We start from the raw sequence: 27,649 nt of genomic DNA, 5'->3' as shown, positions 1-27,649 counted from the left end.
ATTTCTTTTCAACATAGTTCTGACAGTCTTGGTCAGTGCAATAAGGCAAGAAAAAGAAATAAAAATATGCATATTGGAAAGGAAGAAATAAAACTGTCTTTATTCACAGAAGATGTGATTATATAACCAAAGAATCCCAGAGAAGCTACAGAAATACTCTTAGAACTATTAACTATTAAGTGAGTTTAGCAAAGTCATCAGATACAAGGTCAACTTACAAACACCAAACATACTTTCATAAATGAGCAATGAACAATTGGAAACAAAAACTTTAAAAATAATATCTACAATAGCTCCAAAAAGTGAAATGCTTGGATATAAATCTATCAAAATGTGTACAAGATCTGTATGCTGAAACCTACAAAATACTGATGAAAGAAATTGAAGAATGTATACCAACTACAATTGGAAAAAAAAAGAAATCAAATAATTGGAAAGACATGCTGTTTTCATGGATTATAAGACTCAATAAAGATACCAAGTCTCTCTAAATTATTCTACAGATTTAAAGCAATTCCAATTAAAATTGCAGCAGGTTTTTTCTAGATATAGTCAAGCCTATTCTAAAATTTATATAGAAAGTCAAAGGAACTATAACAGCTAAAACAATTTCAAAAAGAACATATAAAACAGAAATCATGCTAGCCAATTTTAAGGCTGATTTATCATGATAGATACCAGATCAGTGGTTTCCTAGGGATGAGGGCAGGCATATAGAGGGACCAAAGGAAAGGATTACTAAAGGATACAGGGAAAGTCTTGAGATAGTAAATAAATTTATTATCTTGCTTATGGTGATGTTTTCATTAATGTATGTATATACATATACACATGTCTTTATACATATATGTTATAATGTATATGACATATACATTATGCCAAATGTATCAAATTGTATACTTTAAATATGCATAGGTCAATTATAACTCAATAAAGCTATTTTTAAAAAATATTCTTTCCAAAGTGATATATTACTTTTGCATCCATTGGGTGGAATTTGGAACCATGGATTTTGCCAAAGTATTTAATTCTTATCCTCTAGCAATATCAAACCCACCTGTCACCCCTTGTTAAAAACCTCTACCTTTTAAAAATTGTAAATAAACATTGAACCCTGTTATAATATTATTGCCTCAATTTTTTTGTAAGTGGATTGAAATATCAGCTTCAGAATTTTCTAGTTGCCTTCAAAGTTTCTTCTAGTAGCAAAAAAGGCCTGTGACTTATCCTGCATAAGGATAAGGAGGAATTCCTTTGACCCCCAGGCCAGTTATCTGTTTACAAAAAAAAAAAGGAAAGAGAGAAACTGTGATAAAAGGTAATTCATGAGTATTTCTCAAAAGCATTTTTATGATTCATCTTATGTACTTAGCCACCTATTATTCTTGTTTTATTTCCTATCACAAAAAGGAATTGCTTGATTAAGTACTTATGGTCTAACCCGATTATTCACACAGATAATAATCCAAATGGCAAACATTTGCAACTAACATGGATTTAAAACTGAATTTATTTCTATCATCTTCCCAGCTGTTAAAAAAGGGGTTTGAGCCAGATGATTTCTACATTTCTTTTTAGCTCAAAAGGTCTATAATTTTCATTGGTGTTTGCTTTATTGCAAAAAAGTTAAAAACCTGAAAATATTCTTGTGACATCAGACAATCAACTAATCTTATAAACATGTTTCAATTACTGTTTTCCTAAGCCCATTCTAATGATTTATAGAATTTCAGCAAACGCTACTGAAGCAAAAAAAAAAAAAAATTAAAGTACTGTACAGAGGAGGCTAAACATATTGTCCTGGACTTCAGATAACTTCCAGTTTAGAAAAATCTAAATAAACTGTTTTTAAGTGTAGCATGATGAGCTTAAAATGTTAAATAGAATTAAGTTTTGGAAGTAGGAAAAAGCACGGGTCACTTAGTTACTTAACAAAGGATCTCCCACTTCACCCGTAAAAGAAAAGAAATAGCAAGATCACCTTGAAAATTCCACCAGCTTTAGGTTGTCGAATAAGCCCCTCAGGGTCCATTCCATCCCGGGCACAGGTCACATACATTTCAGAGTAATCTTTCCCTCCAAAGCAGCATGAGGTTGTTTTATCAACAGGCAACTTCACAGTTTGAAGTCTTTTCCCTAGAGCACCACATATTTTATTTAAAGTCTACTTCTAGCAAATTTCCAACCTGAGAAAGCTTTCAGGACCTCTTGCAGAGGTAATAGGGAAGTTCAGAGAAAGTGGTGGAGGTCAGATTGTGATCATGTATTTAACCTACCTTCCCTGACAATTTATTTATTTTGAGCAAAAAGACTTACCTCCACAGGAAAAGAAGTACTGACTATAAATTTGGGGCCATATCTTTGGCCTTTATTTCCAAAATAATTTAATTGAGACCTTTGAATATATCGCTGTCTAACTTTATTAGTAATGAAATGTCTCCAGTCCCTAGTGTCTGGTGTTTTCAAGATATGGCAGGGATTTTCCATTGTGTTGTGGGCCTACCTGTCTCAGGATCTAAACGAATCACTCTTCCTCCATTGTAACAGGCCACCCAGAGTTTCCCATCAGCATCAATACACATTCCGTCTGGGATTTGTTCTTCTTTTTCCAGCCTGTAAACACTTCTGCGGTTGCCTATGGTTAAAAACAAAACAAAACAAAACACACACTCACACACACACATGCACATGCACGCACAAGCACACCAAAACAACAGGCCACTCAATACTGAGCATCAAACAATGAGCGATCAAGCTGATTATAAATACTGATCACTTCTGCTTATCCAAGGTCTTGTCTGTGGGCACAAAGGACTTTTACCACATGATTTGGGGTGGAGTCATTCCCTTTAGTTTGGGTACAGACATGTCTATCTAAGCTTCCAGAGGAGGAGAGAAAAAAGAAAGCAAATTCTTAGTAAAATACCAATAGATTTTTTTGAGACTGACCTAAACTGAAGCCTTGCATGCCCACCTTAGATACACTTCAGTCTGTGGTTAGACCTTTGATGTTTTACTTACAAAAATGCTTACTTTGATTAACTCTATGATCTAGAAGGCAACTTTACAGTTCCATGTGACCAACTCATGCACAAAAACTAGTAATATATAAGAGTTCTGTTTCTGCCTGACTAAATGCTCCAAAATCACCTTATTAAAACTAAACATTAGAATAGCTCCGTTCTGAAAGGAGGGGTATTCTGAAACCAACTGGCTGGCCTTAAAGCGGAGGAGAATCATAGTATACAAAAAAGAAACATCAAAATCCAGAGGAACTTTACACTATCAAATCCAGGTCAACAGTAACTGAGTTGAGGTATGGTAGAAAAAATGTTAAAACGATGATAAGTAAAATGGGTAAAAACACTCATAAAAAGAGCATTACATATATTTAAAGCAAAACATCTCTACTGGAATGTTTTGTCTCTGATTACATTTACACAAGAGTCTTGTGATTTTTTTAAGCCATTTTTATTATTGGTTTTATTTTTATGGATTGGCACCTTTCATGAAACAGTTTCAAATACTCCCTTCTAAATTCTCAATAATTACTTCCCTATTTTCAACTATGGCTCATTTAGAGGGCATTGATAAGAGTCGAACAGTCTGTAACTGCTTTTTATACTTTTCCATTTTGAAAGGTTGTAGATTTGTCTCTGAACACTTAACTACAGTTAACTATATATCAACCCAAAATTCTAATTTTCTGTTCTTTTATCCCATTCTGTTGTATATTACTTGCCTTTAGGTACCTCCTGGTAAAACGTACAGTGAGCCTCTTTCTAGTGATGGTGGCAAGAAAGAGGATTAAAGATCTATACATATTATGCCAACTCTGGCCACATTTAGTTGTGCTGAGAGCCATGTGTTGACTGGCAGCTTTGTCAACTCTGTAATCATTACTACACTGGGATAATAACAACAGCTCTCTAATTTGACAAAATAAGGACCTTTTCACATGAGTTGAGGGAGAGGAAGCTTACTAGTGACATACATATGAAAAAACTATGAGCAGTATTAAGAAAAATAATGAAAAAGTACATACAGATCTTCCCTGTCTGCAGTTCATAGTCAAAGGCGTCCACGGAGTAGGACAGGCTGTCGATGTAATAGAAGATTTTGTGGTCCAGGGACCAATCTAAACCGTTGGAGATGTCCACCTGGTCAAAGTACTTTTCCACATGGTGGTCAGGAAAGAGGGAGTACAGGGACCCTTGGTGCCGCTCCAGAATTGCCGGGGCTGTTTCCTCAGCCATGGTGCCTACAAAACCCAAAGACCACTGAGTTTTCTCACCAGAGTTCCTTTCCATGATTAAACCAAGGAATTTATACAATCCTAATCTGGATTCTATATTTTTTAAATGACAACTACCTTGCTTATAATGCAAATTCCAACTACATAGAGAGGTTCTAGTTCCAGATAAGAAGTACATCTAAACCAACCTCATTTTCTCCCACTGAGAACAACTATATAACCTACACAAAATGCATGGTGTAGCTATTTGAGAACTCTGAAAAGTAAATGTTAGGCAGCTCAGGGAACAACACCAGAATATGAAGTATCACCCAATTGGTGGTGAGTTCTCCATTTTACCCTCCAGTATGCCCCAGCCTGAACTCAATACAGCTTGAAACTTGGAAGTGAGCACTGTGGTGCAGATAGACAGAGATCCAAGAGAAACCCTCTAGATCTGGCTCAAGGAGCAGAAAAGAAAACTCCTGAGATTCAAAGAGAGTGGAAGAAATCTGGTTATTTTTCACTCTTTTTTCCCCATTCTCTCATGCACCAGTCTGTAGGCAATTCTGCAGCAAGGGTAGCAACAGCAGAGAGTGGCCAGCAACAGGAAACAACAGGAATCAAAACTCTGAGGGAAGTGGACATTCCTCTCCATTTAATGAAGCTACCAGCTCCAAAAGGGCAGAGCCAAACACTTGCTTTTATGTTCTGCCTTTTTTTGTCCTCCTGCCACTTGGCCTTGGGGGCAGCATAGTCATAGAGATGTGTGGTTTCTGACTGGAGTAATGAAAGGAGAGCTCCAGGAAACTGGAAAGTATCTGTGGATAGTGAAGAGGAATGTTGCTCAGGAATGCAACCCCATAAAGCTATCTATGATCTCCTGGGCTCATCTTCTATTTGTACATGCATGGATAGGATTCTGATTAGCATACCAAAGACTGAGAATATAGCAGTGGGTAGAACTCATTCTAAGTCTCAGAATGACCACCAAGTGGCACACATGTGGGACGGATCCTAATGGCACCTAATGGAAAGCAAGTTGGAACTTGTGGTCTGAACCTAGACATACAGATAACTTACCAAAACAAATATATAAACATTCTCTATAGGATTTAAACAAGACCCAGGGTCTCAAAACATAACAGTCAGAATGTCCAGGGTACTATCCAAAATTACTTGGCAACACAAAGAAGCATGAAATCTCAACTTGTGTAGGAAAAGAAGCAACAGACGCAGAAAAGAAGATGGCACAGATGTTGGAATTATTTAACAAAGGCTAAAGCAGTTCTTATTAAAAAAAGCTGAAGTGAGCAATTGTAAACAGTCTTGAAACGAAACTCAAAAAAGAAAATATTGGCAAAGAAGTAGAAGACATAAAGAATAACCAAATGAAAATTTTAGAACTGAAAAATAAAATAACTAAGAAAAGAAAAAAAAAAAAAAAAAAAAACCCTTGCTGGACGGACCCAATAACAGAAAAGAGATGACAGAGGAAAGAGTCAGTGTACCTGATGGTAGATCAATAGAAATTATCCAATCTGAACAACAGAAAAAAAAATTTTTTTTTAAATGGATGGAGCTTTAGGGACCTGTGAAACAACAACAAAAGGGCTAACATATGTGTCATGGGATTCCTGGAGAAGAGGAGAAAGAATATAGGGCCAAAAAATATTTGAAAAAGTAATGGCTCAAAACTCCCTAAGTTTGGTGAAAAGCATAAAATTATAGATCCAAGAAGCTGAGCAAACTCAAAACAGGATAAGCCCAAAGAAACCTATACCCAGGTACATTGTAATCAAAGTTCTGAAAACTAAAGTCAAATAGAAATCCTTGAAAGCAGTGAAAGAAAAATGACATACTACATATAGGAGAATAATGATTTCAATGATCATCAACTTTTCATGAGAAACCATGAAGGTCAGAAGGAAATGATACATTTTTAATTTGCTGTATGAAGAAAGCATCAACCTAGAATTCTATATTAATTGAAAATATTCTTCAAAAATGAGAGTGAAATAAAGTTATTCTCATATGAAGTAAAACTAAGAGATTCATAGCCAGCAGACCTGCTCTAAAAGAATTGCTAAAGGAAGTTCTCCAGACAGAAGGGAAATGATACCAAAAGGAAGCTTGGAACATAAGGAATGAAAGAAGAACAATAGAAATAATAAATACATGAGCAAATATAATAGACTATTCTTCTCTTTAGTTCTTTAAAATATTTCTGATGGTTGAAAGCAAAAATTACATTTTCTGATGTGATTTTTAGCATATGTATGTAAAGAAAACTATAGCATAAAGAGGTGATTACTAATGGAAGTGGTAAAATATTGGATCTAGATAGACTGTGAAAAGTTAATTATATACTTTGCAATCCTTTCAGCAACCCTTAAAAAACTATATAAAGAGATATAGTGAAAAATCATAATAAATAAAAATTGAACTCTAAAAAGTGTTCAAATAACCCAAAAGAAGGCAGGAAAGGGGAAACAAATGAACAAAAAAATATAGAGGGAAAGAAGAGAAAACAAATAATAAAATGATAGATCTCAGTCAAAGCATATCAATAATTACATTAAATGTGTCTATTCTAAACACATCAATTAAGATAGAGATTGTCAGAAGGAATTAAAAAATCCAGCTATAAGCCATCTACAAGAAACTCGCTTCAAATATAATGATATAGGTAGCTTAAAATTAAAAGGATGGAAAAAGATATACCATGCAAATACTAATCAAAATAAAACTTTTGATTAGCTATGTTAATATCAAAAAAAAGGGCTATGCTAATACCAGACAAAATATACTTAGAGCAAAGAAAATTACTAGAGATTAATAGGGGTACTACATATTGAAAATGGTCAATTTACTAAGGAGACACAGTAATCCTAAATGTGTATGTGCTTAACAACAGAACTTCAAAATATGCAAAGCAAAAGTCAGAACTTAAAGGAGAAATAGACAAATTCATTGTAATAGCTGAAGGTGTCAGCATCCCTCAGTAATCGGTACAAGTAGATAATCAGCAAAGGAATAGAAGAACTGATCAGCATCAATCAACTGTATCTAAGTGACATTTATAGAACATTCCACTCAACAATAGCAGAATACATATTCTTCTCAAGTGCATGTAGGATATTCACACATAGACTTCAGTATGATCTCAGAGGATAGAGCAGAATTTGACTGTAAGGAAGAAAATGGAAAGCTCATTTACTTTACCAAGCTCCATCTGAAAGAAGAGTGAGTTAGAGGAAAATGGATGAAAACTGGAAAGCCTGAATAGCATGCAAGACAGAGTAAATTCTCCCTCCTGGCGAGAAAGATGCTCATGTGGCAGTTTCCTGCTATAGGGCAATTGGGTTTATTTCATTAATATTCTTTCCCACTATCTGCCTTACAGAAAGAGATGCCTAAAACATGAAGGTGAACCCCTTGCTGCTTGGAAAGGCTCTTCCTTAGTGGAAATGAGCATCCTAGAGCCCTGGTTTACATATCATTATACAGCAATGAGCACAGACAGGTCAGACCTTGGGTGTGGTAACACCTCCAGGGTACTACCTACCATCTTGAGACTCCATTTAGACAATCAGATGACGCCTCCCTTTTCTGGTCAGGGACACCTATCAGCATCTGCTGAAAGCTATGAGCTTTCTCCAGAAAAAGGTTCTCAGGTGCTTCTGGCAGATACACACAACCAGTATGTATATTCACAATGACACTTACAATTTTAAGGGGTCTACTGAGGGCACAGAACTGGAGACCCAAGCCTAAGAACTCAGGCCTCTGAGGACATCTTTATTTTGTCTCACAAAGTGCCACAGAACTATAAACTTCTAGCCCTAGGGTGAGAGAAAATCAATTTCAATAGGAGGTAAAGTATCCAATCACATTTCTTTATTCTGCAGAAATTACTGGCAGAAGGGCTTCCAATGGATTCTCATCTTTAATCTTTCAACTTGTCCTGGACTAGATCTGTGGTTGTATCAAGTTTAGGAAGATGGGGAATAACCCACAGCCAGCTGCTGCTCAGATCTCACCTACCTTCCATGTTGAAAGTGAATGGAACCAAAACAGCATGGCTGATAATATAAAATAATATTGGATGTTTTCTCTAATTGAAGAATAAAAATTAAAATTAAAAAAAAAAAGGGGAGAGGGCAGTATGGGGAAATGAAAACAGCAGGAATTTAGAATCACTTTGGTTAACTTAAAGGGTTGTTATGATGAAAGGTAAATGAGAAATAGGTGTGAAATGCATTATTTAAGTTCAAACTGTAGTTAAAATTCATTTAAAGCTGTATATAAGTCATTCTGCAACTATCACAGTAAGGATTGGTTCAAGAAAGAATCATCAAAAAATGTAAAATGTGAGAGATTTTGATGAGGACCAAGACATTTGCTTGGACTTAAAGTATCTTCCTATGTTGTAGCCAGCACCAAGATGGCCCCTAATGATTCCTACTTCCCAGTATTTACACCCCTGTACAGTTTCCTCCACCATTGCCTGTGTGAGCAATAGCACATGACAGAAGTGATACTATACCACTTCTGAGACTGGTTATAATAAGATTAACTTCCATTTTGGGCTGTCTCTCTCTCTCTCTCTCTCTCTCCCCTTCTCTCCCTCTCTCCCTCTCTCGTTACAAGCTCTGGGGGAAGACATGTCCTGAACAGCTCTATGGAGAGGCTCAAATGGTAAGGAACTGAAGTCTTCTGCCAATCCCCAGATGAGTGAGCTTGGAAGCAGATCCTCTAGGTCTCTTCAGAGGCTCTAGTCTCTTTTGAAGTTGTAGCCCCCACCGACAGCTTGACTGCAATTTCATGACATAATTTTGAACTAGAACCATCTAGCTAAGTCGCACTGACTTTCGGAAATGATGTGAGATAATAAATTATTGTTATTTTAAGCCAGTAAATTTCAGAGTGATTTGTTATATAGCGATAGATAATGAACAAATCCCATAAAATGCTTATAAATTGCAATTAAAAAACAATAACTATGCAGTAGAGAAATCTGAGAAGACCTTGACTGGGTGATCAAAACTAATATCACAGATAGAATATCCTGAGAAGGGCAGAACATCACCTATTCTAGCCATGAATATATATATAGCATCAATCCAACCACAAGGAAACATCAGACAAACACAAAAACATAAGGGACATGGGGAATGTTCTATTGAAAAAGGGGGGAGTCGGGTGGGATAATGTTCTTTAAAAATGTCAATGTCATAAAAAAAAAAGCTATGTTCTGTTCCAGATTAAAGAATATTAAAGACATGACAACTAGATGCAATACATGATCCCAGACTGGATCCTGTATTGGAGGAGAAAATGCTATAAAGGATATTAAAAAAATAACCAAATGGTCAATTGACAAAGCTGGAATGTAGATAGTACATCAGATAAAATTATTGTATCAATACTAAACTTCTTTAAGGTAATAATTGTACTGTGGTCATGTAAAAATACGTCATTTTTCTTGGGAAATTTACACTGAAGTATTTTAGGAGTAAAGACACATGATATATGCAACTTACTTTCAAATGATTCTGGAGAAGGATATATTTACATATATAGAGAGAGCAAGTGGAACAAAATGTTGACAATAGGTAAATTCAGGTAAAGGGTATACAGGTGTTGTTTGTATGATTCTTGCTTTTTTCCTGTAAATTTGAAATTATTTCTAATTTAAACATCAACAACAAAACTGTATTTAAAATTTATTTAAACCACAAAAATACTATACAAATTTTAGACTCTGTTAGAGACAGAAACTGAAAGGAATATCTATGAAGTTTTTCTCACGGGATTTTTTTTTAGTGACATAAGTTACTCAAATAATAATAAAAGAACCCAAGACCCATTATGAATAACACTTTTTCCACTAAAGCAGTGAAACTTTTATAAGTGATATTGTTTTTTCCCAAGCTCAGTAAGTAGGTGCTAAAGATAAATCATACCAGCAAAGTATCTCCCAGCAGGATCCACCTTCCCATCATTGAATCGATTATTCTTCTTGTCTTTATCTACTGTGGCCAGGACAGTGGTTGACTGATCTTCCCAGTTCAAAGCACAGAACTTTGTTCCAATTGTGGTGACATAGCCTCCCGACTGGCGGAGCACCACTGAGCTGACTGAGGCATCTGCAAGAGGCAAAAGCGACAGTCAGAATGCAGCAAACAGCCCAGTGGCCCAGCAGCACATTGTGACCATCATACCACCTGGCGTCTCTAAGAGGATTCCAGCTCTTTCAACAATGGGAGTGCTCTCTCTTCTTTCTGTTGAATAGTGAAACCTACATAACCTAGTATATTTGCTGGGAATGAACTCTGTGTGCTGTTCTGGAGAACAGGGACAAAAAGGTTAAGTGAAAGTCAACTCTTTTGGAAGCTCCCAGTCTAGTGCGAGAAGCAGAGAAATCAAACCACATTGGGGATACAGAGCAGATGTCACAGAGTAGGCAGTACTCAATTTGCCTGGTCTCCAGAAAATTCAGAGACAAACTCTGTTTAGTTCCGCCAACTAGGTTTTGTGACATCTTTCTCTCTCTCCAATACAGGACTGTCTTTTTTAAGGGACCTTACTTAATTAAAAATTAAATTTATTTAATTAAATAAAACTTTAAAAGTTAAATTAAATATTTATTTAATTTGTTGTTGAACTGAATTAAAATTAATTTAATTAAAATATTTTGTTGAAATTAAACTTTAATTTAAAATTGTTTAATTAAAAATTGTTTCTCAAATCCTTTTTGGAAGAAGGCATGATAAAAGTAATAGAAATGTAGCTGCAGTGATAAAACAGTCACATATCTTCACCGTATTGCTATATTTAGTATTTTTATTGTTATTTATTTTCATTTCATTTAATTTTTTTGAGAATTTTTGTAAGAATTTATTTGAGTCAAGCTGACGACATATGCTGGGGAGAAGGATCTCATGTACTCCCTGTATTTTTAAATTTTAGGTTTTCCTCATTTAATGTTCTATGTATAAGGAAACTTCTTCTTTTTTTTTTTTTTTTTTTAAGTGGAGAGATCAATTACTATGGTGAGCAGTCACCGGAAACAAATTTATCAGAATTTATTTTGAAAACATTTCCTGAACACCTACTTAGTGCAAGGTGCTGGGTGCTCTGGGAGCAGCTTTCAGTTAAAAGCCCTGCTCAAAAGTTGATTTGAACCATTGAAGGTTGAAGGGAATGTGCAGGACACTATTAGGAAGGTCACAGTCTCATCAGGGTTCCCAGCCTGTGGCTTGAGACTTCTGTTAGCCTTCTAAGCTACTGCTGACACCACAAGCCTTTTCCATGGTTTGGGGGTAGGGTCACACTCACTTTGCCTCCAGCCATGTCCTACCCCTGAGTGAATTAAAAAGTTGTTCTCTCTCATTAAAAAAAAGATTGACGTCCTCAGTTCTGGGTTAATAGAGAGGGTCCCAATGTTACAGGAATTCTTGGTATCTCTTCCCGTGAACACAATAATGACAACAAAAAACTTCGTTCTCTATGGCTAATCGGTCAAGCCCATCCCCTTTGGGCCACAGAATGTCATAAACACTTCATCTAGAAATCACATGGCCATAAACAGAATCACACTCAAAGGCACCAGAAATCTTGTCGTGAATCCTATTTTGTACACTGAACAGATAGCCCTGGTTGATGCTTTAGAAGTCTAAAAGCTCTTTTTTTTCACATTTGAAAAAGAGATGTATCTGTTTGTTTGTTTGTTTTTTTAATTAAGCCCTTGGTCTGACCCTAAGTAGATAATCTTTGCTGTGCTACAAACCTGGTCTCCAGCTTTCAATGCTGTTATCTGTAAATGTTAAGGAAAGATCCTACAATGCCTCATTAACAGGACAAAGTGGGGAGTGTTATCCCTTACTTGCAAAGGCAGAGGAAAGTATTGACCATTTAGAATTTACTCCTGGGTCAAAGTGGGAGGATGCAGACAGTATGACAATCCAAAAGTTTTAGAGACTTAACAAGAAGGTCCTGAGGCGATGGCACCTTAGATGGTCCCGTTTCTCCCCAGGGAAAAGATGGCTGGCTGGGTGGATCTGAACCCAGCTTTCGTCCTTACCTGTGGTCACTCGCTGGACTTGCTTGCTGAGCGAATCCCACCGACAAACCTTTTTTGCAGGAATATCTACGAAGAGCAGAGAATTGGACGCTTCCTCCCACACTGGAGACTCACCACACCGGCAGTTCTCCAGCAGGACACACTCAATCTTAATGGAAGACATTGTCATGGGGGAGATCTACTGAGGGTGACAGAGACAAAATAAAATGTAATTGCATGGAGCAAATTCAGCACAACACCTGGCTTGAGACCTTGGTAAGAGCTCAATACAGATTGAGTCGTCATTAGAAGTAGAAAGGCTGGGCACACTTTACCTGAATCAGAACAAAATATGCAATGTAGCAGGAGATGAAAAAGAAGAGCTGATAGGCAATAACAAGAGACATCTTTGATCAACTTACCAGTTTTTTTTTCAAGGTATCTTTTAAAAAGAGATAGGGGAAAAAAGCAAGACTCCAATATCCACACCTTGGCGCTGGTGACTCTCAGAGTACCAGCAGCCCAGAGACAAGGCTGCTCTTTATGACAGTGTCCCATCCCTCAAGGCCGGTCAGGAGGCGGGCAGCTCCCTCATTGGTGGCCCCTTTGGGAGTCTGCAAATCACCTTCTCTTGCTTCCCTCCCCATCAGTTGATATTGATTCACTTCTCTGACTGTTCAAAGGCCAGAGCCTTCCCACTCTGCATTGTAAAAACATATGTTCATCAGTGATAATACACTAAATCAGAACTAACATCCATTTTCACCTTCAGACAACAGAATGGGTGGAGAAAAGGACATTGTCTGGGCACTCTTGTAGGAACTGACAGACCCTTACCTATTTCTTGCTGCCTAGGAAGGCACTGTGCCAATTTGGCAAGGAGTCTTGAACTCCACAGGCAGGAGCATTCTATGCTTGGACTTTAGACCAGAGACTATGACCAGCAAACAGGCAGAAGCAAAAGAAAAATTATCAGAAAAGAAAAAAACATTACCTAAGACACCCATGTAGGAGAGGAAAAACAGGCAACTTTCAAGAGCCTTCTCTCTTTCCCAAACTCTGCCCTGATGATGAGCACAATCTCCCAAATCTTCATCCTTCTCCCTGGCATCTATCTGCTTTGAAGTAAGTGGTCCCACACATGAATGGACAAATTAACGATGGGGGAGGGGTGCGGGTGGAGAAGGAAAATAATAATCTTTGGTTTCATATTTCCTTCAGTAAACTGCATTAAAAAAACACACAGCTCAAATCGTCCTCAAATACCGACTGCCAGAGTCAATACATTTGCAATCTTCATTGACCGGTCAAAATTGGCGCTAGCTCCAATGACCTTCATGCTATCAGTCCTAGATAAGGCTCAAGATCAGACGTGGGGCTTTTGCAATAGCTACTTTTAACCCACCCTCGCTCCGTCGTGCAAGCCAGGGGCTGGCAAACGTTCCCCTTCGGCTCCGGCGCCGGAGAGCGCGGCCCGAAGAGTCGTGGGGGGCGGGGCAGCAGTGAAGGGGCAGCAGTGACGCGGCAGCAGGTGACCACTATACCCATGTACCTGTGCAGGCGAGGGGCCACCGCGCTAGCTGGTAGCGCTGCTGAGGCCTCAGGCGACAGCGAGGCCCTGGGAGGCTGAAGGTCGAGCCCGTCAGGTGCCGGGAGCGGATTCCCGGGTAGGCGGAGGGCAGTTGGTGTCTTTCCCGCAGTCACTGATTGGAAGACCAGATTGAACGGGTTTTGCTCGGCTGTCGCCAGACTTTTGCTCTCCAGGGAGGGGGCAAGGAGGCTGGGCTGTTAATTTCTAGTTGGCTCAAAGGTCAGGCATCCGAGCGGGAGGGGGCGTGGGCGTGGGTGCGGGAGGGGACACCACGGCTAGGGGTGGGGGGTGGGACCGGTAAGCCCCAATGTTGTCACTCTCCTCCGTTGGCAGCTGGAAGAATTCTGCAAAGCCACCAGGGTGTGGAGGTAGGGCCGAAGCTTAGAGTCCAGTGAACCTAAGCTTTGGAGTTTGGGCAGATAGCTAAAGTTTCTTTCCTAAACAAAATAATTGTTAAAATGCTTGACAGGGAGATTGGGTCGAGAGTCTAGTCAAACAAACAGGTTAGAAAGAAAAGAACAAAGCAGTTAAACAAATCCTCTCTTTTGCTAGTGTAAGAGACTGATGGCTGGAGGCCAACTCTTGCCAAAACATTTTTGGTGGGGGGAGAGGAAAGGCTTGGTTTGATTTGATTTAAATATCATACAGAATAAATGATTCTAAGCAGCTCTCAGCTTCACATTCTCCATTGAGAGCCTCAGGGCAGTCCTGATCCTGCCACCTCACCATCCGCACTTTCTCTAAATAACCCACAAATTGAAAATATTTTTAAAAATCAAGGGAGAGAGGTAAGCAGAATGGTGATTGCCCCTGGGAAATGGGAGCCAGGGGTTAAATGTGAAGGGGAGTTAAGGGAATTTTCTGGGGTGATGAAGCTGTTCTGTACCCTGATGGAGCTTTGAGTCGCATAGGTATATGTCCTGTCAAATATCCAATATCAGTGGTATGCCTGAGATTTGTGCATTTTAATGAATGTATTGAATCCAAGGTCAGTATTCCTCATTATTTATATTTGTTTTTTATTTTTATTATTTATTTATTTATTTTTATGGTGACATTGGTTAATGAAATCCAATAATTTTCAGCTGTACATTTTAACGGTATGGCATATATATATTTACACTGTGTGCTCACCTCCCATAGTTAGATTTCTTTCTGTCACCACATATTTGTCATTATTTATATTTGTCAATCTAGTGTCCCATTCCTAGCCATCTGCACTATCCTAAAACTCCTTAGTATACTCAAATCATAGTCATCATGGCATTCTAATTCTCTTTAGTTCACTAAGGAGGATGAACCAGAAACCAATATGCAAAGGCACAAGGCTCTAGGCAGGCAGGAAATGGTTGGAGCAATGTCAGCTCAAAGGTTAAGGTTAGTAACTTAAACTAACTGGCACTCGTGACTTCAATTATTTCCCATTCACCCTGGGAGATAATTAAGACAGCTACTCTCCCATGTCTCCATCTACAGATGGGAAAGCACAAGTCTACAAAGTGAGGAGACTCCCAAAGCCACACATTCAACTGGGATAAATTTGGCAAATAGCTCAAACCATCAGCAAAAAAGAAAAAAACAAAAAAAGAATCTGAAGGACACTTTCTTGGTGGGACAAAGAGTGGGATGCGATCTCCAGGTGTCAGAAACAGATTTTGGATGATTTGTTTCACCATTGTGGAAACTGTGACTCACAGAGTCACATGGTCAGTTATCTTTCCTGGCAGTTAACCAAATTCACCTGTGCTTGCCTCTTCTTTTCAGGAAAACATGTTTCATGGGAGGGGTGGTAGTTTTAAATATCTGAAAGTCTCTAACAATTACCTCAAATATACAGGAAAAATCAGTGTGTGGCAGGTGGTTATAAGACTGATGTCCATGTAAGAAATAGTATCTTAATGGGGCACAGACCCTATTGGGTGTATGTCAATTTGCATGAGCTAATTATGTGTCCCTTGAAATGGGCAGATATCATGGCTGGAGTTAAACAGTTCCCAGAGGAGCGTCTATGAAGAGAACAAATGATTGTGGCCAGGCATAGCCCCAGTACTAGTTCCATTCTTTATGGGCAGAGTTTTGCTGATAGGATTGTAATGACTTCAGTAGAAACATTTTGTTGAGGTGACGTCAACTTTTATATGACCAAAATTTGGGATTAATGTGAGAGAAGCTTAAGAACCAGAGGGGGTCTATGAAAGGAAATGTACCTTTTAAAGTGTTTAAAGGAAAAATGATTAAATTTTTGTCAGCAAACAGTTAAATTCAGAGCAGTGGCTATGATCTGAGAAAAACCTATCAGAATGTTTTGCTTTTTTCCTTAAGTGGGAGAAGGTCATAGAGGGTCAAAAGACACAGGACGCCTTTTAGTTGTTTACTGGAGAGTGTAAAGAATAATAATAGGTGAGATGAGTGGTAAAGAGAAAGAAAAGGCTGCTGAAGAATCAGAAAATTAATCTTGGGCAGAAGCTGCCCACTTCTGCAGTCAGCAGTTTCTGGAGGGGTCCTAAGTTTTCCTGTTTTGTGTCCCAGTGGAATGGCTGTCGGGTAGTCAGGATAAAGTGATGTATTTCTTTTAAGTTGGGAAACATGAACTTGAGTATCAATACCTTGGGGTTGTATTGCTGTGTCAGTTGCTACCAGTACCTGATGTCTTTTCCTTGGAGGATCAAGGGCAGTTTTTCTGATGCCTTTTCAGAAAACCAAACCTTCAGGTTTGAGATTATGCAGAGGCAGCTTAGGTGGGTGTTTTAAAAGTGCAGCTTGTACTTACCTGCTGGTAATAAAGCTTGAGATAGTGTATGAGTTCCCTGCGGTAATTAGTTATATTAGCTTGTAATAGGGTAGAGTCTAGGATTGGAAGTGCTTTCCAAATGTGTGGGGCAACCCATTATTAACTTAGAAGGAGACAACTTGTGGATTCTAGAGTGGACAGATCTCATTACCATCAAGGAAAATGGCAAAACTCTGGGCCACGGATGTTGAAGAGGTTTCTGAGAACTTTGATAATTTTGGTTTTAGAATTCCATTAGTTCTCTGCACTTTTCCTGAATTTATGGATAAGAACAGTGCCATTCTAGGAAAGAAGAATAAAAAATTACTTTTAGTGACCAGTGTTTTGTATCTTTTTTTACTTAGAAACTCCAGTCATCCAAAGATTATTTATTAACTTAATCATTTGCTTAAGATCTAAATGTTAGTTAGGATCCAGAAATTTCAATTTTAGTGAATATGTTAAATCCTTGTGATTTGTAGCAATTTAAGAATTTCATATTAAACTCTTTAAAAATACATGTTATCATTCCATTTAGTTGTTCATACACACACACACGCACACACACACATGCACACATACACACATATATGAAGTTATGGCAATAATGGTGACTTACTTAACTCGTAAAACCAGTGTGGGTAATTAAGAAAGTTTAACCCTGGTTTTGTACAAACTAAAATATTGTGCTGACATTATTTTTAAATGGTAAACTAATTTTTAAAGACTCCCAGTCATATTAAAAGTTCTTCTTTATCTTGGAATTAAGTTCTTTTCTCGTAACTAGAAAAACAAAGGCTATTATATAAATACACGTTTCAGTTTCCACAAAAAGAAACATAACTTAATATTTTCTTTTCTTCTTTTAAATATTTTTGAAAGTTTACCTGGACTAGATATTCCTAGAGTGTACTTATAACAACTGAATGTTTTTTGATCAGTTAACCTTTAAAGTTTCCCAACAGGGTAAAAAAGAGGGAGAGGAACAGACAGACAAATGAACAAAAAACAGGGAGCTGGCTTCAGACAAATATGAACTTATCATTGTTAAAGGCTATTTATGTTCCTTTTTGGAGAGGGAGGAATGTATGGATATAGAAACTTCATTCTGACAAACACAAGTGTGTGTATGAGAGAGAGAGAGAGAGAGAGAGAGATGGATGGATATATATTGATTTTACAGCTGGTTTAGACAATAACTTGGGCCACTGACAATTTTACTAATCCAAATAATTTTAAAGCTATCATTCATTAATTCTTGAAATATAGAAATGAAGCTAACATAGTCTTGTATGTTAAAAAATGGGACCTCTCTCTTAGACAAAAGCAATCTCATGAGGGTTTCTTTCATTTTTGTTCTAAGGTATCTCTTAAATTAACAATTTTGTTCATGTTGAAAATTCTCCAATGTGGCCATGGTAATTTCAAAGTGACTCTGAATAAATTATGCCAGGTAGAGACCATGATAGCAGGAAAATATGAAGGAAGCAGGTGTTTAGTAGAGAAGAGTTGCAGTTTTAGATTCAGAAGACTCTATGAGAACTTCCACAGGTTGTAAGAATGGTGCTTGTGCAATCTTGCATCTCTAAAGCCTGGCTAAAGTCCAAGCATTACCCATCAGAGGCTGCATAAAACTTCCTGCTTTCGGGCTGATGAAACAAAATTCTTAGGGACACAAAGACACAACCGAAAAAGTTCTTTTAAGGTTTTATTTTAATAGCTTTATTGATGTACCATAGACATACAATAAACTGATATATATAAAAAGTATAATTTGATTAGTTTTGACATATGTACACATGCTTGAAACCATCACCATCATCACAATAATGAATATATCCATTACTCTCAAGTTTCCTCCTGTCCCTTTATTGTCCCTCATTTCTGTTCCTCCATGTTTCTAACTTCTAGGCAATCACTGATCTGTCACTCTAGATTAGTTTTCATTTTCCAGATTTTTATATACATGGAATTATACACTATGTATTCTGTTTTGTCTGGCTCCTTTCACTCAGCATAATTATTTTGAGATTCATCTATTTTGCTGTTCATAGTTTATTCCTTTTTATTACTAAGAGATATTCCACTGTATGTAAATACCATAACTTGTTTATCCATTCAAATGCTGATGGACATTTAGGTTGTTTCCAGTTTCGGCTATCACAGATAAAGCTACTATGAACATTTGTGTACTAGTCTTTATATGAACATTTGCTTTCATTTATCTCAAGTAAATATTTATAAGCAGAATGGCTGGATCCCATGGTAAGTGTATGTTTAACTTTGTAAGAAGCTTCCTGTTTTCCAAAGTGGTTGTGCCATTTTACATTCCCACTTGTGTATGGAGTTCCAGTTCTATACGTCTTCAGCATCACTTGGTATGGCCTTTTCAATTTTAGCCATTCTAATAGCTGTGTAGTGGGGTCTCATTGTGGTCTAATTTGCATTGCCCTAATGACTAATGGTTTTGAGGATCTTTTCATGTATTTGCTATGTGTATGTCTTCACCAAAGTGAGATTGCTCATTTTTTATTAAACTATTTTCTGGTTATTTTGAGTCCTGACGTATTTAGGATACCAATCCCTTATCAGATATGTGATTTGCAAATCTTTTCTCCCATTCTGTGACGTCTCTTTTCTATTAACAGTGTCTTTCAAAAAGTAGTTTTTAATTTTGATGGTCTCATTTACCAGTATGTTTTATGGAAAGTGCTTTGGTGTCATATCTAAGAAATCTTTGCCTAACTGAGGCCCTAAAGATTTTCTTCTTTGTTTTTGTCTAGAACTTTTATAGTTTTAGATTTTAAATTTAGGCCTTTGATCCGTTTTTAATTAATTTTATATATAGTATGAGGTATGGATTGAGGTTGTTTTATTACATATGGGTATCCAATTGTTCTACATTTTTTGAGAAGAGGATTGTTGAAGACAATCCCTTTTTCACTAAATGTGCACCTTTGTTGAAGATCAGTTGCCTACATATGTGTGAGTCTGCTTCTGAATTCATTTTGTTCCATTGTCTACATCTACATGCCATTATTTACACCAATACCAGAGCTTTGATTACAATCTGTAGCTTTATAAGTCTTGAAATCGGGTAGTGCCAGTTCTCTAACTCCATTCTTCTCATTCCAAGTGGTTTTGCCTACCCTAGGTCCTTTGCACTTTCATATGAATTTTAAAATCGGTTTGTCAATCCCTTCCACCCCGTCCCCCCAAAATAAAAACACCCTGGTGTGATTTTGATTAGAGTTGCATTGAATCTATAGACCAATCTGGGGATAATTGACTTCTTAATAATATTGAGTCTTCTAATCCATGGGTCCCCAACCCCTGGGCCACGTACCAGTACCAGTCCATGGACTGTTAGGAACTAGGCTACACAGCAGGAAATGAGTGGTGAGCAAGGGAAGCTTCATCTGTATTTGAAGCCACTCCCTAGCGCTAGCATCACCGCTTCAGCTCCATCTCAGATTGTCAGACATTAGATTCTCATAGGAGCACCCATCCCTGGTGCTAAAAATGTTGGGCACCGCTATTCTAATCCATGAACATGATATATATTTCACTTATTTAGGTCTTCCATTTCTCTCAGCAATGTTTTGTAGATGTCATTGTACAGGTCTTTCACACCTTTGGCAGGTTTATACCTAAGGATTTCACATTTCTTGGTGCTAATATAAATGCTATTATTTTTAAAATTTCAATTTCTGATTGCTACTTGCCAGTATATAAAATACAACAGATTTTTGTAAATTGACATTTTATTCTGCAGCCTCGCTGGACTCGTTAGTTCTGGTAGCTTCTTTTTTGTAGATTCCATCTTATTTTCTACATAAAAAATCATGTCACCTGAGAATAAAGAGTTATATTTCTTTCTTTCTAATCAGGATGCCTTTATTTCTTTCTCTTGCCTATTGCGCTGGCTAGAAATTCCAGTGCAATGTTGAAGAGTAGTGAGTGCGGACATTCTTGTCTTATTCCTGATCTTAGGGAGAAAGCATTGTGTCTGTCACCATTAAATATAATGTTAGCTGTAGGTTTTTTAGATGTCCTTTATTGGGTTCAAGAAGTTCTCCTCTAAGTTTCTGAGCCTTAATATCAGGAATGGATATTGAATTTTGTCAAATGCTTTTTATGTATCTATCAAGATATGGTGAGTTACATTGATTGTTTTTGAATGTTAAATCAATCTTTTTGTATTTCTGGGATAAATCTCACTTGGCTATTGTTATGAAGTGGATGTTCTTGTTCTTCCCCAAATTCATACATTGAAGCCCTAGCCTCCAATATGATGGTATTTGGAGGTGGGGCCTTTGGGAAGTTATTAGGATTCAATTAGACTGTGGGGGTGGGACCTTCATGATGGGATTAGTGCCCTTGTAAGAGGAAGAAAGAGATTTCTCTCTCCATGAGTACACACCTATAAAAGGCTGTGAGAGAACATAGCAAGAAGGTGGCTATCTACTTAGCCTGGAAGCAGGCCCTTACCAGACATGCAATCTGCTGGAAGCTTGATCTTGAACTTCCCAGCTTCCAGACCGTGAGAAATAAATTTGTTGTTTAAGCCACCCAATTCATAGTTTTTTTTTGTTACAGCAACCTGAGCTAAAGCATCGGGATGTATTATCCTTTTGATACATTGTTGGGATTCAATTTGCTAAAGTTTTAAGAGCTTTTACATCTACTTTTATGAATAATATTGGTCTATAATTTTATCAGATCTTTGTCCAGTTTTGGTATCAGCGTAATGCTGGTCTCCTAGAATGAGATGAGAACTATTCTCTCCTGTTCAGCTTGTTGGAAGGTGGTGTAGGATACTGTTATGTACATGTTTATTAGAATCTACCAGTGAAGTGATTTGGGCCTGGAGTTTTCTTCATAAAAAAGTTTTTACTGCAGATTTATTTAATAATAAAGAGCATTTCAGTTTATCTATTTCTTCTTGAATGTGCTCTGGTAGTTTGTGTCTCTGAGAGAATTTATCCATTTCATCCTTATGGTTAAATTTACTAGCATAAAGTTGTTCATAACATTCCCTTATCTTTTTAATATTTGTAGAATCTGTAGCAATGTCATTTCTCTCATTTTTAGTATTGGTAATTTGCCTGTTCTTTTTTTTCTGATTAGTCTCACTAGAGGTTTATCAATTTATCTTCTCAAAGATCTAGCATTTTGGTTTCAATGATTTTCTCTTCCCTAGTTCACTGACTTCATCTCTGACCTTTATTATGTCCTTTCTTCTACTTACTTTGGATTTCATTTCCTCTTTTTTAGAATTTCTTAAGGTGGAAGGTGAGGTCATTGATTTGAGAACCTTCTTTTCTAATATAGGCATTTAGTGCTATAGAATTTCCCAAAGGTTCTGCTTTAGCACCATCCCACAAATTATGTTTTCTTTTCATTCAGTTCAAAATGCTTTCTAATTTTCTAAGTTCTTCTTTGACTCATGTATTAGAAGTGTTTAGTTTCCAACAATTGGATTTTCTAGAGATGTTTGTTATTGATATCTAATTTCACTCTACTGTGGTCAGAAAACACTTTGACTTGAATCCTCTTACATCTATTAAGACTTGTTTAATGGCCCAGACTGTGTATCTTGGTAAATGTTCCATTTGCGTTTGAAAAGGATGTATATTCCGCTGTTGTAGGGTAGAGTGATAATTGTGAATTTATATCTAGGTGGTTGATAGTTTTGTTCAAATCTCCTATGTCCTTATTGATTTTCTGTGTACTTGTTCTGCTGTAGTCATAAACTATAATTTGTGGATTTGTCCATTTCTCCTTGCAGTTCTATCAGTATTTTCTTAATGCATTTTGAAGCTATGTTATTAGGTGTATAAACATTTAGGATTTTTATGCCCTCTTGATGAATTTGCCTTTGTAGATTAATACAGTCACTCCAAATAGAATCAATATTGTAAAGATGTATATTTAAGTGATGCCTGATTTAAGCCTCCTGAATTTTGTGACTGTAGATAGGATCCATTTCCCTGATGATTTTTTAAATGATGATCCTGAGGTTTTTGTTTTATCAGCCTAATGAACTCCTGACTTCTGGGTAGAGTCCAATCCCTGGAGTTATCTTTGATCCCTGGTATTGACATGAGTCATGAATTTGTGCTTCTAAACATTCAATTTCTTCTCCTCCTCCTCCTCTTTCCTCCCCCCCCCACGTTTTGTTTAATGAATAAGATTTTTTAAATATAAAAGGCACATATGTAAGATTTTCTAAAACCCACAGGCCAAAATAAAAATTACCACACTGACAGAAGTTAGCAGTTTTTATAATTTAATGAAAAATTATTGGTAAAAAGGTGACATTTGAAAAAAAGACTTGAGTTTATCTTGGAAAACTGGACTATATAAGACAAAATGAAAAAAATAACGAAGGTTAAGAGGTAATACTTCAAACAACAGCAAAATGTAGCAAATACATTTTGGGGCAATTGAAATTTACACAACTGAAGGCTTCTTCATTTAGGAAAATCCTGTAAAAATACCACAACTATATTTCCCTGACTGAAATTATTTTAGTCAATACTTTCCCAATGGCATTACATATGGAATTTGGCTGAAGCACTTTTTCGATGTTTGCTTTTCCTCCACTCAGAATTGAAAGTCATGAAGGGACATCGGCTACTGTACTGGCCTCTAATAGGAGTTGATGATACAGCTCCATTATCATTTTACTGCCATGAGTGTCAAATTAATATCTACCCCAAGAGAACTCAAAAAAAAAAAAAGTACAGGAACCTAGTGCATAAATAGGAGAAATTCTATTCCTCCTTTGGATAATCCATAGCTTTTTCCATTCAAACAAAATACAGGACATCTCTCACATGTTGGAGCATGTTCACACATGTACACAGGTATAAAAGAAACACATTGAAGGTATGACCAAAGAAGAGGCAAAATACAGAAGTTTCCAGAAAAGGAGGCAAAAACAAAAGCAAAGAAATCCATTAACAAGGCGATAAAAACAAAAGTGGGGAGAGGAAACTGCTGTTTCCCATATTGATGGTAAGAAGAAGAGCCCCCGCCTTTATTGACTGGCGCCTATTGCAGCTGGGCTGTTTTACCAGTAAGCAACTTAAACAACCTTAAATGGCCTCTTTTCTCTGAAAATTCTCACTACACTTTCCCAAACTAGAAGAAAGAGAATATTAACTTAAGGCTAAGAAGAAAAGAGAGCAGAGAATTATAGTTGGCTTCACATTTTAAAATGTAACATTTTCCACTTCTTTAAATGGGAAACAGACATGTTTTATCGCCCCCAAATGTAATAATTCTCTTCCTCCCCAAAATTAATCAAGGCTGATAGTTTGGGAACAGGGTATAAGCAACTTCTGAAAAATGGCTCCAGCCTTTTTGTTTGGGAAATTGCTTCGGATTCAAAGTTGGTACAAAGCTAAATTATATCCATGTGTTAAACACATGCTTTCAAATTCTGTTTGACAATAAAAATCTGTTTCAAAATTAAAGCAGGTAAGAATACTAAACCTCTGTGCATTTTATTATATTTTAATTATACCTCAATAAAAATTTTATAAACATTAAAGCAGGTATACAAAAACTGTCAGCCAAACTTATTTAAGTCAAACTTATTTGAAAACAATAACACAAAAACCCTGACCTGGTATAAATCTCCCAGAAATGGTCTCATTTTGGGAAAGGCTCTGGGATCCTTCACAAATGCCTATGCTGAGAGAATCAGAGCATTTTCCTTGAAAGTAGTACTTTTTGTAAACACTATTCAAAAGTTAGCCTTTTAAGCTTGTTAGCTGGGTGAAAGAGTTACAAGTGTGTCCTCAACAAGCAAGTCTAAGAACAGGCACTGGACACTTATAAGCATCAGGTGTATTGACTTGGTAAATTAAAATCTTTTGAAAGGAACTCAACCTTCCACAGAGCAAAGGAAGAAGGTAATGAGTCTGACAGTATTTGAGATGTTGGTCCCTGGTCTATCCCTGAGGAGGGTTTCCAGACACCAGTGGAGTTACAAACTTCCTACAGACAGGAGTTCTGGGAGTTATATCCTGTAGCTTCAAAAGATAAGAAGTTTTAGTGTCTGATAATCACGGTCTCTTGTAAATCCATTAACAATGCAGATTCTTAATACATATGCATATCAATGTATTAATATAACTGGAAAGTTGCCCCAAAGTATTTACTGAATACTCTGGGCCCAGTTGTTCTCAACAATCTCTGGCCAAAAAGAAAAAAAAAGAAAAAAAAAACTGTGGACAATCTGCAATTCTTATAATGTGCTTGTGAAAACTAGACTTGAAACTGGTTCAGAAACTGCAAGACAATTTATTGTGGAAACATTTTATTCTTTTCTCTATAATTTCTCCCAACATATGTCAGAATCCTTTTAATGTATGGTTTTTTCCACAATATATGAAGCAAAGGCAAAGACGGAGTTATCCTTGGAAACTGTCAATCACCTTTGCATTGAACTGTGAGAAAGAGGATATGTCTTGCTTTTACTGTGGGAATCCCGTCTAGAGTCGTGAGGAGGGTTTTCCCTGTCTGAGCTGTCTCTCCTTACCTTGACTTTCTCTTTACTCCCATCACTTTCTGCTTCTGAATCACTCAGCTCCAAATCTGGGCAATAGCCATCGTTTTCTTGATATGGAGCTCTCCCTGCAGACCGCCTGACAAGCTGCTTGCCCCAGAGCTGCTCCCTGGGGTTAATATTCTTGGTTGGCTTCCCATAGCACTGGAGGTCCTCTGTGGTCCTCACACACCTATTGGTGGTCTCCTTAAAGGACCTGCTGAAGTGTTCCACGGTAGATTTTCTAAAGCTGCTGCCCTGACTGGCCAGGTGGGAGCTGAGCATGGACTCCTGGCCACGGAACATCTCACTTGAACTGTCTTTTTGGGTGACATCCCCAGACCAGCTGCCCTCCAGGCCATTTGATTTGGCAACCTTGGAGTTAGGCTGACTTTTCCCATTCCCAATGGAAGACTGCCCATGAAGGGCAGTGTGAAGGACCAGAGGCTTTCCCTGTGACTGCCCATGACAGAACTCCGAAGATGGAGTTTTCCAAGCAGGACTGGGATCCTTTGTTTCACTCCTAGAATGGCCAAGACTGGCCAGCAAACAGTTATTCTTGCTCTCTAATGGATACCTCGGGTATGATTTCATTCTCCTGTCTAGTGATTCCTGAGGCACTTGCGTGCTCCTTATATTTTGAACAGGGGAGTTGCTGTCAGGAGAGAGGGGTCCGTGATCAGGCTCCATGGAGCTGCTTCGGCAGTCTTCTGGGGCTGATCTGGGCATTTTTAACTTTAAGGTAATTCTTGGTGGTGGGTAAAACAATGAGTTTTCTAGTGCACTTGTCAAAGGAAGTCCTGAGATCAAAAAGAAAGATTCATTTTAACAACCAATTTAAATAATGGCACATGTGCTCATGGCAGAGTGGGTTCACATATCCACTCTTCCAAACATCAAACAAGCACCTGTCTTTGATACGTATGTACATCATAGTATAGCAACTGGAGTGAGCTGAAACAGAGGTTAGGGTAGGGGAAAACTCAGCAACGCCGTTTGCTGTGTGACTCTCGATCTCTTTACCTCTGTTCTCCCAGTCTGTAAAATGATCACAAAGACTAGTGTGCTGCCTCCTACATCCTCATTTCTGCCCCTTCCATTTCTAAAAAGAATGTCACCAGCAATGACACACAAATAGGGTATCCTTCTTTATGTGTCTGTGTGTGCATGCATGTGGGTACTGCACATGACATTTCAGATCCCACCCTCCAATCTCTCCTAGCTATCATAAAGCAAGTCAAACACAAACCCTCAGGAATGTAAAACAGGCTTTGGTGGGTGAAGAGTATGTGAGTATGGGTTTTATCTGGCATTAGCGGAAGTCGTAGTGGGCAGTTCCTGTGTATTTTATGTCCTTAACCTAAAAAAATCTCCCCACTATGAATGACCATCATGGAGGTGTGGGGCAGGTTTTGTGGTGGCAAAACCAGTAGAAAAGAATCATGACGTTTCTGCCAGTGGCCTGCTATGTGCGTGGCCTGGGGAATACTGGCAATCAGTTACCTAGTTTTGTCACCTTACAGTCACATTTAGAACAAATCTTCCTCTATTATTTTGAGTGCTCTAAAATGAAAAAAGCATTCCTTGAATATGGACTTGACCTTTGCTTATTACCATCTTAATGTAGACTCACAAAAATGACATAGAGGACAACTACTAGGTGCCCTAATAGGCAGCATTTGTTCCCTAAGGGTCCATGTTGAACACTCACAGCCCCCTTTTCTATGAGGGGCTGCTACCTGCTGATGCTGCAAACAGTTATACAGCTGGCTCCTAACAATCAGAAGGCACATGGTCTAGGAGCCAACAGCATGCAGGAGGTTCTCCTTGCTGTCTTTTGGTTCTCCTTGTCTTGTCTGTCATGGTGCCCCTAAGCAGCCATGCTACCTCTTGCTACACCATTCTGCTGTGACCCATGATACTCAAAAATACCCCAGAGTCTTTGATGCCCCTGACAACTCATTTCTGGGTGTCTCCCTTGCTCTATGGCTGCTTCTCAGCAGGAGCTACATTCTGAACACTCTGCCCAGTGACCCCTGGTCACCCAAGCTCTGCCACCACTCTCTGTGTTAAATAAGAAACAGGGAGGTTACAAATGTCACCGAATTTGTGACATTTGTATGTTCAGCTAAAATTTAGCCAAGCTCCCCATGCTTAGGGCACTGTAATTATGCTCACCTGCCTCTCTCACCAATGGACAGCATATCCTGCAGGCAGGGATTTTGTCTCACTGACTGCTCTATCTTCTAGCTCAGTTCTTAGTCCATAGTAGGTGCTCAACAAATATTAGTGAATAAACGAAGACACAAGAATCCAGATCTCCTAACTTCTGGCTAAGGATTTGTTTTAACAGACTATTTTTAAGATGACTAGCCCTGGAATGAGTGTTTTCTGAAAACTAGGATTAGACACTATTTTTTTGATTT

General features: G+C 37.8%; 2 protein-coding genes across 9 annotated transcripts in view; both read right to left on the bottom strand.

Annotated features, from left to right (window-relative positions):
- Positions 1–1,072: 1,072 nt before the first annotated feature.
- RGN (regucalcin) lies at positions 1,073–14,016 on the bottom strand. 4 transcript variants are annotated; one of them, XM_039866403.1, is made up of 7 exons: positions 13,855–14,016; positions 12,324–12,504; positions 10,204–10,386; positions 4,046–4,261; positions 2,504–2,635; positions 1,982–2,136; positions 1,073–1,274 (listed from the first exon to the last, which is right to left on the bottom strand). In XM_039866403.1, the coding sequence occupies exons 2-7, from the start codon at positions 12,490–12,492 to the stop codon at positions 1,224–1,226; spliced, it is 906 nt and encodes a 301-aa protein (XP_039722337.1). In that variant the 5' UTR covers positions 12,493–12,504; positions 13,855–14,016; the 3' UTR covers positions 1,073–1,223. The 4 variants fall into 4 exon arrangements, with proteins under 4 accessions (XP_039722337.1, XP_039722338.1, XP_039722336.1 ...); XM_039866404.1 differs by having other exon boundaries at positions 12,324–12,501; XM_039866402.1 differs by lacking the exon at positions 13,855–14,016 and adding an exon at positions 12,725–12,884 and having other exon boundaries at positions 12,324–12,501.
- An 8,922-nt stretch (positions 14,017–22,938) lies between these two features.
- JADE3 (jade family PHD finger 3) overlaps positions 22,939–27,649 on the bottom strand; it is a 135,052-nt gene continuing 130,341 nt past the window's right edge. For all 5 annotated transcript variants that reach the window (XM_039866397.1, XM_039866400.1, XM_039866396.1 and 2 more), the window contains one exon: positions 22,939–26,023. In XM_039866397.1, the coding sequence (XP_039722331.1) occupies positions 25,110–26,023 (914 nt within the window). In that variant the 3' untranslated portion in view covers positions 22,939–25,109. The remainder of the gene's footprint in view (positions 26,024–27,649) is intronic.

This window comes from Pteropus medius, unplaced genomic scaffold (genome assembly GCF_902729225.1).
Source record: "Pteropus medius unplaced genomic scaffold, Ma_sr-lr_union100, whole genome shotgun sequence".
Classification (NCBI taxonomy): domain Eukaryota; kingdom Metazoa; phylum Chordata; class Mammalia; order Chiroptera; family Pteropodidae; genus Pteropus; species Pteropus medius.
Note: the sequence above shows the minus strand (reverse complement) of the source record. Positions and strands in the feature narration are given on the sequence as shown.

Coding starts and splice junctions, on each gene's coding strand:
- RGN (XM_039866403.1), bottom strand. CDS start 12,492: ATGACAATGTCTTCCATTAAGATTGAGTGTGTCCTGCTGGAGAACTGC. Junction 10,387..12,323: donor AGTCCAGCGAGTGACCACAG/GTAAGGACGAAA, acceptor TGCCTCTTGCAG/ATGCCTCAGTCAGCTCAGTG. Junction 4,262..10,203: donor TGCTGGGAGATACTTTGCTG/GTATGATTTATC, acceptor TGGGTTTTGTAG/GCACCATGGCTGAGGAAACA.